At 42.9% G+C, this 15,735-nt stretch overlaps 1 protein-coding gene across 2 annotated transcripts in view; it reads right to left on the bottom strand.

The window, feature by feature from the left end:
• RBL2 (RB transcriptional corepressor like 2) overlaps positions 1 to 15,735 on the bottom strand; it is a 118,131-nt gene that overhangs the window by 6,602 nt on the left and 95,794 nt on the right. For both annotated transcript variants that reach the window (XM_068260973.1, XM_068260972.1), the window contains exons 16-20: positions 9,182 to 9,426; positions 7,297 to 7,473; positions 4,729 to 4,800; positions 3,858 to 3,945; positions 2,277 to 2,482 (exon numbers count right to left, since the gene is read on the bottom strand). In XM_068260973.1, coding sequence (XP_068117074.1) covers positions 2,277 to 2,482; positions 3,858 to 3,945; positions 4,729 to 4,800; positions 7,297 to 7,473; positions 9,182 to 9,426 — 788 coding nt within the window. The remainder of the gene's footprint in view (positions 1 to 2,276; positions 2,483 to 3,857; positions 3,946 to 4,728; positions 4,801 to 7,296; positions 7,474 to 9,181; positions 9,427 to 15,735) is intronic.

The raw sequence follows: 15,735 nt of genomic DNA on the forward strand, positions 1-15,735 counted from the left end.
AGTATCTCTCTTTTAGCCTTTGCCTCAGATACACTTTAACACTAGTACCCAGGTTTGTATATCTCTGTATTGTGAAAAGAGGACCATTCCTAACCACTACAAACTACAATTCTACAATTCCTATGTTGGTGAAACATGATGTCTGTTATTCTTACAGCCAGACTAGTACTGGAGTACCACAAAGCATTAGTCAGATTATATGTGAAAGGAGGAAGTCAAACCTTTAGGCCAGGAACACCAGACCCCTTGCGTTACATTTTAGGCCAGCAATCACTGAACATTCAAAAAGAGTTGAGAAAGCTAAAATTTCCAAGCAACAGCTTTTATGTAAAAATATAGATATCAGTATATTTAACTCTGTAGCTCTGTCTGTAGGTGGGAAGATTAAGACATCTAAAGGGTTAATAAAGAGGGATACGTGAAAGCACAATTCATTAAAGGGAACCTGAGGTGACAGTGATATAGAGGCTGCCATATTTATTCCCTTTTAAACAATGCAAGTTGTTGCCTGGCTGTCCCCCTGATCCCGTGTCTCTAATGCTGGGAATACACGGCTCGATTCTGAGTCATTTATGACTCGATAGATAATTTCCGACATGTCCGATCTCTTCTGAGCTCGATTGTGCATTGAGGACAATGGAAAAAGATAAGAAAAACGAGCAGAAGATAAGAGAATCACCGTCAGAATCGAGCGGCAAAAACGAACGGGCGCAGAATCGAGCGCCAAAATAGACCTGTGCATTCACAGCATAATACTTTTAGCCATAGACCCTGAACAAGCATACAGATTACGTGCTCTGACTCCAGTCTGACTAGCCACATCCTTGTTTCAGCATCTGTCAACACTGATAGATATTTAAACACAGATTAACCTTGATAGAGGAAAAAGAGTGAATGTATCCCTTGCAATGTAAGCTAAGAATATTACCAATCATTAGTATCGTCTTCCAATGTTTTATCACCAAACTAGTATGTGTTAGCAGCGCTACTACTTTTTTTTATCTTTGATCTTTCATTAAGAGTTATGTTTTATCTTTATTTTTCCTCTTTCAAGGCTAATCTCACAGCTGCGTTTACTCCTGATGTATTTGCAGTAGTTAAAGAGAACCCTAACCGAAGCTGGGGGTAAGAAACACATGCTTACCAAAGGAGAGGGAAGCCTCTGGATCCCCCAGAGGCTTCTCACACTGTCCTCAGCCAATGCTCGGGACCCTCCTGCTGATCGGGGCCACGCTTCTCTTCACACGGCCGTGTTGTAGCCATGCAAACGTGGCCGCGAAAGCGCAGTAGCATAGAGCCATTCTTTCATACACTCATGTCAGAAGAGGAATGCGGTCCCGGTCAGATTACTGGCAAGCCCTTGACAGTAGTCTTTGATGGCTCTGTTACCGGCAACAGGGGACTGGAGGACGCAGAGGGAAGCATCATTACAATCCCTTTTCATAGGCAAGTATGTGATTTTGTACCCGAGCTTCAGCTCGGTGTGCTTTAATATTTACAAGTGCCTCTAGAAATTTTTTCATTCCACTGCAGAGGTCTTAAGGTGGCCATACATCAGCTGACCAACTAACCAATCGACCATCCAATTTGATTATTATAATCGAATTGGATGGAAATTGGTGCTGCCAAGTGCATGCCCGACAGACAAAGTGATCAATTTCGGGAAGATAAGAGGCCGCATGGTCGATCGCGAATGCTGCAAGATGTCGGTCCTAACTTGGTTGTTTGGGTGCGCAGCGGTACGGCGGCCGATTAGCGAACGAGCGACGAGATCCCCGCCGATATGTATAAATGTATGTGCATTTATACGTTACCTGTCCGGTGTCAGCCACCACGCGATTTTCCGTCCATCTCGCCGGGTTCCGCATACACACCAGCGGCGCATAGCTTCTGACGTCAAACACCATGCCCCGCTAGCGTGTATGCGGCTGTTACCTGGTGAGATGGACGGACACCGTCCGGAAGCTGCTACAGGGCAGGTAATGTATAAATGCACACATTAAATATTTATAAAATTGCGGCAGCAGCGACGGGGCGGACGCAGCAGGCTCAGCCGATTCATGCTGAAATCGGTAGGGAATCGGCCTGTAGTGTATGGGCAGATTCGATCAAGAGACAAATTTATCTCTAATCAGATTCGATTAGAGATAAATTTGTCTCTTGGTCGAATCTGCCCATAATTTACTGATGTATGGCCACCTTTAGTGATCATGTTTAGACAATACACTTAAATGTAAATAGCAAAAATGAATAACTGGGACTTGTAACGCACTTACCGCATTTGGCTGCGTGTATTTCATTGCAAAGCTTTTCATGTTTGCAATGTAGATGCTGTTGTAAAACTGAACAAGGTCCCCCCTCTCCTCTTCCTCCATGTCAGTGTTGGTGCTTGCTAATCGGGTGGGTGTAGGGGGCGCGCTGTTGGGCTGGGGTACTGGTAAAGTGCTACTGGAACGCATTACTGGACTGGGCTCTCTACTGTCTGCAAATAGCAAGGAAGGAAAAAACAAATATGAGACCGATAGCGAAATATATAATTGCAGAATTATACTCAATAATCAGATGAAACAGGAAAGTAAATTACAGCAAAATAAAATAATTGTAAAGACAACATGGCCACTTCTTGAGTCTTATCTGCTGAGGTTAATGGAAACATGTGTACGTCGTTTTCCTAAACTGGCCAGCTGAACCCCATTTTTTCCTAAATTGTGAACTGAAACACCAATCTGCATCATCCACAATAGACACAATTTATCCCATCACAGTATATCTAGCTTGTCTGACCAGAGAGGGTTCTGTGCTGTAACTTAGCTGTTCCTGGCACCAGCACCTCTATGAAGAAGATGGGAGGGGCTGCCATACCAGGTTCATGCAAAAATCAGAACTCCAGCACACCTCCCACTCGCTTTGGACTTCCTGCTTTACATGCTTTCTCCAGCTTGCCGTTTCTAATGCTAAGTTCACACCAGGGCTGTGGAGTCGGTACAAAAATCACACGACTCCTCAGTTTATGAAACCACTGACTTCGACTCCATAGCCCAGGTTCAACTTCCGGTCTGATCGAAAACGGGAATGATTTTTTGATAACTTTACAAAATTGATCCTGTTATTGATCGGAAACAGATTGGACATGTCGGATATAGTCATCCGATTCCCGTCAATCAGATGGGAAATTGAATAGTGTGTATCTAGCTTGGGACTAATCACTCTAATTGTGCGTGTCCTCTTTTGCAGGGGCAGGGTGACAGCACTCCCTAACTTGTCCCACATTGTAGAAGCATTTCTCTTCTTTGTAATGTGTACTGTGGTGTCTCTTGGTCTCTACTCTCTGCAATGACTGGATAACGGGAAGAAGAGGCTAGGAGATACTGAACTGTGGAGAATAGAAATGCTGTTGGCCAAGTCAGCTGTGCTGCAAATGGACTATCAGTATGTAAGTGTAGACCAGGACAACAGCACTTCTTACTGGGGTCTGCTCTGTTACTAGGATCTTACTACAGTTTGATCTGTTATTAGAGTTCGTTACTGGGTTCTAATCTGTCTTCTGCCTATTTGTGTCATTTGGAGGATATGCTGCCCCATTTTGTCCTATTTATTTATGGAATATGCTGCTTAATTATGTTATTTTGGGGACATGCTGCCTATTTTATTTTAACTTGTGGGACATGATGGCTAATGACATCTAAAAATCCATATATTTTATAGCAGTGACCCAGAATTTCCCTTTAACACATCTAAACCTTGTAAGTGCATAGAAGTATCATATTTGTGTTTGTAGGTAAACCATGAACTATATACGCTTATCTGCTCCTAATATCAAGCATTTTCACCAATACATGAAAAAAAAGTCTTCTTACCATGCTCTCTGTTATTCTCTGGTGGGGAGTGGTCACTGCTGCCAGACTGCCGCCTTCTCCTTGCCCTTATAAGGACACTTCTGTAAACCTACAGGATGCAAAGAAACCCCAAACAAACTCTTTTTTAACAACTAATACAGTTAATTCACCACAGTGTGATAAGTAAGATCGGCAGGGTAGTACTGTACTCAAAACACTAGCCCTGCTGCCAGGTTTTTCTTTTTGTCTTTACATAGGTTTTAAATGGAAAAGTACATTTTAGGCAAACTGCTAATTAAACCAGTTAGTTGTTCTTCAAATAACTTTTTTATGGTCACTGCGTACATTATATAGCGTGTGAAGGTGTTAGCAGGCTACAGAGAAATAATGTTTCTAAAAGTGGATCCGAGGTGAACTTTTACACATTGCATAATTGTGTTCCTTTCCTATTGTTTATAGGGCATTCCTCAAGCCAAATACTTTTTTGTTTTTGTTTTAATACTCTAATTCCCTATAAACTAAAAAAGCCACGCCCACAGGTTTTCAGAGAGCCTTGGCAGTAGCAAGGGCTCATGGGAGCTCAGCCTGGGCAGGAGGAGGGGGAGGTGTTACTAGCCATTGATTTCAGAGGCAGAGGAGAGGAGGGAGGAGGAGAGGGGATTAGGCTGATGGCTCAATATACAGATAAGACTGCCTCTGTGTAATGTTTACAAACAACATGGCTGCTGTCATTGTATCACAGGAATAAATAATCATATTCTATTAAAACTGTTTGCAGCTAGATTTGCTGTGTAAACCATCTAAACTTTAGATAAGATATATAGACAAGTTACTTGTTTTAGTTAGTTTTTCATCTCGGATCCGCTTTAAGGACACGTGTAGTTTGACTTACATGACTTTGGGCATGAGGCTGGGTACGGTAACATCTCATAATGTTGTGGAAGGATGTATCTTCTCTTGTCACCTGATAACCAGTTAAAAAGAGAAAATGAGACAGCCAAATGCTTTAAAACAATTAAAGAAGAACTTCAAGAGAATCTGTATTTTAAAATTCTTACAATAAAAAGCATACCATTCTATTATGTTCTCTTGGGCCCCTCTGTGCTGTTTCTGCCACTCCCTGCTGCAATCCTGGCTTGTAATTGCCAGATTTAGGCAGTGTTTACAAACAAGAGACATGTCTTCTAAGGGCTCTTTCACATCAGAGCTTGCGTTGGAGAACGCTCAAAGCATGCGTTTTGTTGTATGCCTTTTACTGCGTTTTGATATGCGTTGCACTGCAGTGAGTGTGCGTTTTTAATCCGTTTTCAATCCGTTACTGCACATAGAAAAACGCAGGTAATTTTTTTTTCTTTTAGTTTTCAACTTTCTACATTGTTCCTCTGTTGCATTCTGGGACTGATTGCCTGCGTTAACGGATTGAAAACGCGCATAGTGTGCGTTTTACATTGACTAACATTGTAACGCATAAAGCTAGCGTTGGCTGAAAAACTGCGCCTGGGTGCAGTGTAACGCAACGCACAAAAAGGCTGCGTTATATGTGAAAGCTAAAATGAAAGTCTATGGACTTTCATTTCACCTTGGGTAACGCAAACTTTATCCTTTGCGTTGAAACGCAGAAAATCTGCCCTAATGTGAAAGAGCCCTAACCAGAGTGTGATAGGCTGAAAGGAACTTAGTCTGTGACTCATGCAGACCCTGCAAGGGGCCTGAAGAGGGTGTGTATAGCGTCTATCCTATCACAAGCAGACCAGCACATTCCAGCCTGAGTGCCTGAGCCCGACAAAGCCGTCAGAGGAAAGAAGATTAGATTATATAACAGATAATACAGCCACTGTACAATTAGGAAAGGCTGCAGTAAGACAGACCACATTAGAACAGGAATAGGAACTTATAGGATAGAAACAATAAGGCTGAACATTTTGTTACAGTCTCTTTAAAGGAAACCAGAAACGTGAAAAAATTTTTATACATACCTGGGGCTTCCTCCAGCCCCATCCGCCTAGATCGCTCCCACGCCGTATTCCTCTGATGTCTGCAGCTACAAGTAACGGACCTGTCACTGACATCATCATCGGAGCCAGCCTACGCAGGAGAAGTGCGCCCTCTACGTATCTCTCCAGCGCCTGCTGTAGAGATACGCAAACAGCGCACTTCTCTTACACTAGACTGGCTCAGACTGACGGCAGTGCGGGGACCCGGTTCTCGTAGCTGCAGACATTGGGGGGTGGCGCCGTGGGAGGAATCCAGGCGGATAGGGCTGGAGGAAGCCTCAGGTATGCATTGTATTGCATTTTATTCATAACTCGTGTATTAATATTGTATTAATATTGTAATGCAGCCAGTAATGATTTCTGAACAGTGTTTCAGTTCAGGACACATTAGAAGAACATATTCATTGTAGCAGAGAGGAATGTAAACAATCCCTGACTGTGCAGAAACTAAGTAAACACAAGATAATGTGACTGTTACTAGTTTGGATGTGGATCTCTCTGCAGGGAGCATTCTATTGAAAAAGTCCTGTGTTTTAACCCTTTGAATGCTGTTCTGCTTAAAAAAAAAAATAGTGGTAGTATATTATATGCTGTAAATAATCTTTTAGAGCAAAGAAGAAATGTTGGATTTTATACCACTTTAATATAACAATGAATACAATTATTATTATTTTCCTTTTTGTACAATATTCATATATGTTTAGTCAACATTTGCACATTTGAAAATCTTTCCTCACCCTGATTTACACTCTTAACCCCTTCCCGACCGCTTAATGCTGATAAGCGTTGAGAAGGTGGCTCCCCCGGTCGGCGTCAAGTCCTGGGGGCGGAGATTAGCGGGAATCCGCGTGTATATCCGCTGAGTTACGTAAACAACCTGCCGCAATCGCGGCTGGCAGACTGTGAAATAATAATAATAAAAACCGGCTGGAAATACTTGTACTGCACTGTGTAGCGCTGTACAGGGGACAGCTCTGTCACTGAGCTGTCCCCAGGAGAGGCTCATAAACGATCCTCTCTCATAGGCTGATGCCTATGAGACACGATCACTATGAGGGGGGAGGGGAAGAAAATAGCCATTTTTATTTAAGAAAACAAACATTTGAATTATATAAGCTCTGTTGGTGGCAAGTAAAGGGGACACAATTAATTTGTGTGCTAAGTTGTATGGCCGTGAAGCACACTGTTAAAGCTGTAGTGTGCTGAATTGTAAAAAAATGGCCTGGTCACTGGGGGGGGAGGGGGGAGGGGTAAGCCTGTGGTCCTCAATCGGGTAAAGATACTGAGACAGGATCTTGTTTTTTCTTCCTATAGTTTAGTAATCACAGATACTTTTTTATGCTCTGCTATGAGTCGTTACAGCTGCTCTTTGAGATTGGCTTTCTTTTCCTCCTCTAAGGAAATAAAAAACATGCATACTGGTTTGTGTTAAGAAAATACTGTAATATAAAATCATGAGATCCCACCTTAGCCATCATGTAGATTGCACACATCAAGAGCTGGTCCAAGTGACGCTCTTTCATCAAGGTGGGGTGGTGGACAAGAGAGAACTCAAAACAGGTCCAGATCTTTTTCCGAAGGTCATCAGAGATCTCCAGCTTGTGGCAGAGATGACGAAGACGAACACTGGCCAAGTGGTAAATCTGTTTAGGGAGAGAGAATGGGCTCAATTAAACGTTTAACAGAAATCTGCAAAACTTATATCAACTAGTCAACCATTGGTTCCATCATCCGCATTTAATGTAAATCATACAGGCACTAAGATAAGTAAGACAATGAAATGCCCATTAAAGATACTGAAATCTAAGATAATAAAATCAGCCAGTTCACTAAAATAACTCTTCAAAGTACTCCAGAAGTGTATCTTTGTAAGCTCAAAGCAGAAAACAATTAAAGCGGAATATAACCCTGCATTTCAACTTTGCTCTAAAACATTATTTACAGTATATTATATGCAACCAGCATTTTTTTTTTTTACTAGACCAGCATTGGAAGGGTTACACAGGGCTTTAAAGTTCCTGGAGATTTCTGCAGACGCATCCGAAGCTGAAATAGATACATTTTGTTTACATAAATGTATCTAAGTGTTGAATGTGACTCACTCTCTCTGACTGAGAAGGAGCTTGGAGGACAGCCAAAGAGTGTGTAACATTTATCAATAGATACATATAACTAAACAGAATGTAACAATCTGAACTTCTGCATATCTCTCCACGGAACTTTAAACCTCTGTGTTTAACCCTTCCAATGCTGGTCTAGTAAAAAAAAATGCTTTTTGCATATAATATGCTGTAAATAATATTTTAGAGCAAAGTTGAAATGCAGGGTTATATTCCGCTTTAAGATGAAATGGGGTCCCAGGCAAGATAGTAGTTTTTGCCCACTTTTGATGGTCACCTGGCATTTTTTTTAGTAAGATTTGGTGGGGGCTAGCATCCACCAGACCCCTAGACTCTCTCCAGGCCCTAGGCAACTGCCTAGAGTTGCCTTGTGGATGATCCAGCTCTGGCTCAAAGATAGCAACATCCAAAAAGAGCAAGGATATGAACAAACACAAAAAGCGGGCACACACAATCATGCAAGTAAACCCTAAAATACAACGGGATAGAACATATAGTGCAGTCACAAAAGCACGCAGGGATCTCTGCTGTAGCAGCTTTCTAGAATTCTAGTGCGATAAACAGAACATGACACGTGACCAGCAGGTGGCGTCTACAGGCTACTTTGTTTAGTGGTTACAGATTAGATCGCTGCTTACTTTTTTGAGTGCAGTTTATGTTATATCTCCTGCTTTACTGGCAGGATAGTGTGCACATTGTTTTGTGTATGTCCATCTGTATCTCATAAAGAGATTTTTTGATGTTTCAGATTCTCCCCCAAGAATAATTTTGGACTTGCCCATGGCTGAATAATTGGGTAAATCATATAAAATTGTGATTGTGCAGTTCTGATGCACAACTTTATGAGAGAAATATAGAGGCTGCCACACTTATTTCCCTTTTAACAATGCAGATTGCCTGGCTGACCTGCTTATCCTCTGCCGCTAATACTTTTAGCCATAAAAACCCTGAACAAGCATGCAGATCATATATTTGTGACAAAGATCTGACAAGATTTGCCACAAGCTTATTTCAGGTGGGTGGTTCACACTACTGGTGCATGAAAGATCAGTATGATGCCAGGCAACTGGTATTGGTTAAAAGGAAATACATATGGCAGCCTCCATGTCCTTCTCACTTTGAGTGTACTGTATTTTTGTCTAGCACCTTAATGATTCCAAATGGCTGGTTTTGAAACACAAAATACACTTCATTGATAAAGCTTTTAGGCATATAAAAGGCTAAAACTCACCCTTCTGCAAAACAGGGACAGTGAATCTGCCGCCTTCATTTTGTTGACAGGACTCTGCTGTCCTGGAGACGGCTGAACCTGTGGAATAGCTACTTGTCCGGCAACCTGCATCTGCTGCGTGGTTAATGGGCCTGCAAGGCTCTGTGCTGTGAGCGGATGGAGGGTGCTGGTCACACTGTGAGCTTGGCCACTCATGTTCACCTGGACAGGGAAAAATGTGATCCCTCCATTTTCATTTGCTATACCTGCAAGAAAAAATAAAAATAAACAAATCACAGATCCACCAACATAAAGAAAATATTACTACCTGCTATTGCCTTGACATAGAGATTCAAATGGACTGTACAAAATACATGTTTAGCTGAAATCTCTCTTTTTTTTAGTTAAAGGATCTTTGTACTTAAGACAATAAATGTACTCAAAATAAACGCTCAGTGTTTTTGTAAAGGGATTTCAGCAGCACTTACTGGCGTTTTTTATAGCAATTATATTTTAGTGCCAGCAATTGCAAAACCAATTACGATTACAAGTTCTGCAAAGGCTTTTGGGTAAGTTGGTGGTATCTGAGCTGAAAAATAGTTTTGAAATCGCTATGTATAGCGGCTTAAAGTAAACCAGGGATCAAAAAACGGAAAGAATCGATACTTACCCGGGGCTTCCTCCAGCCCTATAAACACATGCGAGTCTCTCGCCGTCCTCCCGCGGTCTGCCGTTCAGCTGCGATCAGCCCCGGTAACAGGCTCAGTTGGGTCCAGTCTGGGTCTTCTGCATATGCACGGATCTCCCGCGCATGCACAGAAGATTTAGACTGACGCGACTGAGGCAGTTACCGGTCTGATCGCGGCTAAACAGCAGACTGCGGGAGGACGTTCAAGGGATTCCTTTAACACATCTTTACTTCTGCCAAGTGATCTGTATGGAATATTCATTACTGAGAGCTCTATGCACAGAGGGAGATGTTGCTTGCTTGGCATTTGAAAAAATACGTTATTTCCCACAATGCAATGAGGTTTTACAGACTGCAAACTGTCAGGACCATGATCATGATATCACACTGTGGGAGGGGTTTTACCACAATATCAGCCATACAGACCCCCTCGATTATCTATTTGAGGAAAGGTAAAGATTTCAAATGAGAAAGGAGGTATCAGCTACTGATTCCTGGGTTAAAGTTCCTCTTCAAAGAAACTGTTGCTAATGTCAGAGCCAGATACCTCAGGACAATGTCAGGGGTCTTGTGTAGTCAATGCCTGGATGGATCAGAGCTGTTTTCCTAGCACCTTGGGTCCGATACAATAATAGGCAGGTGGATTCATACTGTAGATGATAGATTTTTGCTGATAGCAATTTTCAGTGAAAGTTTCGCCACAAACATGTCACATGTGTAACGTACTAGCTATCTGTATAAATCCTCACTTGTGACTTCACTTACTGGCCAATCAGTTTTACTTACCGGAATAGCAATGCTGACTGGCCAGTCTTTGAAGTTTGTGAGGGTACAAAGTTAATACTGTGTCATATACTAAATTGTGTAGCTTGTAGAAGTGAGATTACTCATGGGGAAATCTCTAATGGGAGTAAAAAAAGGTTCCAAGAGCCTCTTTTTCCTTTAGGAGAGACATAGAAGTACCCACAAGGAGTGCAACGGAGTGCATTAAACTAATATACAAATGCAGGGGAAAAAAAAGTTGACACATGAAATTTAAGAAATGTACTTTAACGTTTAACCACTTGAGGACCTAGGGCTTTCTACCCCTTAAGGACCGGCCACTTTTTTTCCATTCAGACCACTGCAGCTTTCACGGTTTATTGCTCGCTCATACAACCTACCACCTAAATGAATTTTGGCTCCTTTTCTTGTCACTAATAAAGCTTTCTTTTGATGCTATTTGATTGCTCCTGCGATTTTTACTTTTTATTATATTCATCAAAAAAGACATGAATTTTGGCAAAAAAATGATTTTTTTTAACTTTCTGTGCTGACATTTTTCAAATAAAGTAAAATTTCTGTATACATGCAGCGCGAAAAATGTGGACAAACATGTTTTTGATAAAAAAAAACCCATTCAGTGTATATTTATTGGTTTGGGTAAAAGTTATAGCGTTTACAAACTATGGTGCCAAAAGTGAATTTTCCCATTTTCAAGCATCTCTGACTTTTCTGACCCCCTGTCATGTTTCATGAGGGGCTAGAATTCCAGGATAGTATAAATACCCCCCAAATGACCCCATTTTGGAAAGAAGACATCCCAAAGTATTCACTGAGAGGCATAGTGAGTTCATAGAAGATATTATTTTTTGTCACAAGTAAGCGGAAAATGACACTTTGTGAGAAAAAAAAAAAAAAAAAAAAGTTTCCATTTCTTCTAAATTGCGACAAAAAAAATGAAATCTGCCACGGACTCACCATGCCCCTCTCTGAATACCTTGAAGGGTCTACTTTCCAAAATGGGATCATTTGTGGGGTGTGTTTACTGTCCTGACATTTTGGGGGGTGCTAAATTGTAAGCACCCCTGTAAAGCCTAAAGGTGCTCATTGGACTTTGGACCCCTTAGCGCAGTTAGGCTGCAAAAAAGTGCCACACATGTGGTATTGCCGTACTCAGGAGAAGTAGTATAATGTGTTTTGGGGTGTATTTTTACACATACCCATGCTGGGTGGGAGAAATATCTCTGTAAATGACAATTTGTTAATTTTTTTTACACACAATTGTCCATTTACAGAGATATTTCTCCCACTCAGCATGGGTATGTGTAAAAATACACCACAAAACACATTATACTACTTCTCCTGAGTACGGCGATACCACATGTGTGGCACTTTTTTGCACCCTAACTGCGCTAAAGGGCCCAAAGTCCAATGAGTACCTTTAGGATTTCACAGGTCATTTTGAGAAATTTCGTTTCAAGACTACTCCTCACGGTTTAGGGCCCCTAAAATGCCAGGGCAGTATAGGAACCCCACAAATGACCCCATTTTAGAAAGAAGACACCCCAAGGTATTCCGTTAGTAGTATGGCGAGTTCATAGAAGATTTTATTTTTTGTCACAAGTTAGCGGAAAATGACACTTTGTGAAAAAACACAATTAAAATCAATTTCCGCTAACTTTTGACAAAAAATAAAATCTTCTATGAACTCACCATACTCCTAACGGAATACCTTGGGGTGTCTTCTTTCTAAAATGGGGTCATTTGTGGGGTTCCTATACTGCCCTGGCATTTTAGGGGCCCTAAACCGTGAGGAGTAGTCTTGAAACGAAATTTCTCAAAATGACCTGTGAAATCCTAAAGGTACTCATTGGACTTTGGGCCCTTTAGCGCAGTTAGGGTGCAAAAAAGTGCCACACATGTGGTATCGCCATACTCGGGAGAAGTAGTACAATGTGTTTTGGGGTGTATTTTTACACATACCCATGCTGGGTGGGAGAAATACCTCTGTAAATGGACAATTGTGTGTAAAAAAATCAAAAGATTGTCATTTACAGAGGTATTTCTCCCACCCAGCATGGGTATGTGTAAAAATACACCCCAAAACACATTGTACTACTTCTCCCGAGTACGGCGATACCACATGTGTGGCACTTTTTTGCACCCTAACTGCACTAAGGGGCCCAAAGTCCAATGAGCACCTTTAGGATTTCACAGGTCATTTTTGTTTCAAGACTACTCCTCACGGTTTAGGGCCCCTAAAATGCCAGGGCAGTATAGGAACCCCACTAATGACCCCATTTTAGAAAGAAGACACCCCAAGGTATTCCGTTAGGAGTATGGTGAGTTCATAGAAGTTTTTATTTTTTTGTCACAAGTTAGCGGAAATTGATTTTAATAGTTTTTTTTCACAAAGTGTCATTTTCCGCTAACTTGTGACAAAAAATAAAATCTTCTATGAACTCACCATACTCCGTACGGAATACCTTTGGGTGTCTTCTTTCTAGAATGGGGTCATTTGTGGGGTTCCTATACTGCCCTGGCATTTTAGGGGCCCTAAACCGTGAGGAGTAGTCTTGAAACCAAATGTCGCAAAATGACCTGTGAAATCCTAAAGGTACTCATTGGACTTTGGGCCCCTTAGCGTACTTAGGGTGTAAAAAAGTGCCACACATGTGGTACCGCTGTACTCAGGAGAAGTAGTATAATGCGTTTTGGGGTGTATTTTTACACATACCCATGCTAAGTGGGAGAAATATCTCTGTAAATGACAATTGTTTGATTTTTTTACACACAATTGTCCATTTACATAGAAATTTCTCCCACCCAGCATGGGTATGTGTAAAAATACACCCCAAAACACATTATACTACTTTTCCTGAGTACGGCGGTACCACATGTGTGACACTTTTTTGCAGCCTAGGTGCGCTAAGGGGCCCAACGTCCTATTCACAGGTCATTTTGAAGCATTTGTTTTCTAGACTACTCTTCGCGGTTTAGGGCCCCTAAAATGCCAGGGCAGTATAGGAACCCCACAAGTGACCCCATTTTAGAAAGAAGACACCCCAAGGTATTCCGTTAGGTGTATGGCGAGTTCATAGAAGATTTTATTTTTTGTCACAAGTTAGTGAAAAATGACACTTTGTGAAAAAAAACCAATAAAAATTAATTTCCGCTAACTTTTGACAAAAAATTAAATCTTCTATGAACTCGTCATACACCTAACATAATACCTTGGGGTGTCTTTTTTTTCTAAAATGGGGTCACTTGTGGGGTTCCTATACCGCCCTGGCATTTTACAGGCCCAAAACCGTGAGTAGTCTGGAAACCAAATGTCTCAAAATGACTGTTCAGGGGTATAAGCATCTGCAAATTTTGATGACAGGTGGTCTATGAGGGGGCGAATTTTGTGGAACCGGTCATAAGCAGGGTGGCCTTTTAGATGACAGGTTGTATTGGGCCTGATCTGATGGATAGGAGTGCTAGGGGGGTGACAGGAGGTGATTGATGGGTGTCTCAGGGGGTGGTTAGAGGGGAAAATAGATGCAATCCATGCACTGGGGAGGTGATCGGAAGGGGGTCTGAGGGTTTGGCCGAGTGATCAGGAGCCCACACGGGGCAAATTGGGGCCTGATCTGATGGGTAGGTGTGCTAGGGGGTGACAGGAGGTGATTGATGGGTGTCTCAAGGTGTGATTAGAGGGGGGAATGGATGCAAGCAATGCACTGGCGAGGTGATCAGGGCTGGGGTCTGAGGGCATTCTGAGGGTGTGGGCGGGTGATTGAGTGCCCTAGGGGCAGATAGGGGTCTAATCTGATAGGTAGCAGTGACAGGGGGTGATTGATGGGTAATTAGTGGGTGTTTAGGGTAGAGAATAGATGGAAACACTGCGCTTGGGTGGTGATCTGATGTCGGATCTGCGGGCGATCTATTGGTGTGGGTGGGTGATCAGTTTGCCCGCAAGGGGCAGGTTAGGGGCTGATTGATGGGTGGCAGTGACAGCGGGTGATTGATGGGTGGCAGTGACAGGGGGTGATTGATGGGTGGCAGTGACAGGGGGTGATTGATGGGTGATTGATAGGTGATTGACAGGTAATCAGTGGGTTATTACAGGGGAGAACAGATGTAAATATTGCACTGGCGAATTGATAAGGGGGGGTCTGAGGGCAATCTGAGCGTGTAGGCGGTCGATTGGGTGCCCGCAAGGGGCAGATTAGGGTCTGATCTGATAGGTAACAGTGACAGGTGGTGATAGGGAGTGATTGATGGGTGATTGATGGGTAATTAGTGGGTGTTTAGAGGAGAGAATAGATGGAAACACTGCGCTTGGGTGGTGATCTGATGTCGGATCTGCGGGCGATCTATTGGTGTGGGTGGGTGATCAGATTGCCCGCAAGGGGCAGGTTAGGGGCTGATTGTTGGGTGGCAGTGACAGGGGGTGATTGATGGGTGATAGGTGATTGGCAGGTGATTGACAGGTGATCAGTGGGTTATTACAGGGAAGGACAGATGTAATTAATGCACTGGCGAATTGATAAGGGGGGGTCAGAGGGCAATCTGAGCGTGTGGGCGGGTGATTGGGTGCCCGCAAGGGGCAGATTAGGGTCTGATCTGATAGGTAAAAGTGACAAGTGGTGATAGGGGGTGATTGATGGGTGATTGATGGGTAATTAGTGGGTGTTTAGAGGAGAGAATAGATGTAAACAATGGATTTGGGAGGTGATCTGATGTCGGATCTGTGGGCGATCTATTGGTGTGGGGGGGTGATCAGATTGCCCGCAAGGGGCAGGTTAGGGGCTGATTGATGGGTGGCAGTGACAGGGGGTGATTGATGGGTGATTGATGGGTGATTGACGGGTGATTGACAGGTGATTGACAGGTGATCAGGGGGATAGATGCATACAGTAAACAGGGGGGGGTGGTCTGGGGGGGGGGTCTGGGGAGAATCTGAGGGGTGGGGGGTGATCAGGAGGGGGCAGGGAGCAGGGGGGGGGGATAAAAAAAAAATAGCGTTGACAGATAGTGACAGGGAGTGATTGATGGGTGATTAGGGGGGTGATTGGGTGCAAACAGGGGTCTGGGGGGTGGGCAGGGGGGGGTCTGATGGGTGCTGTGGGCGATCTGG

Source organism: Hyperolius riggenbachi, chromosome 11, assembly GCF_040937935.1.
Source record: "Hyperolius riggenbachi isolate aHypRig1 chromosome 11, aHypRig1.pri, whole genome shotgun sequence".
Taxonomy (NCBI): Eukaryota; Metazoa; Chordata; class Amphibia; order Anura; family Hyperoliidae; genus Hyperolius; species Hyperolius riggenbachi.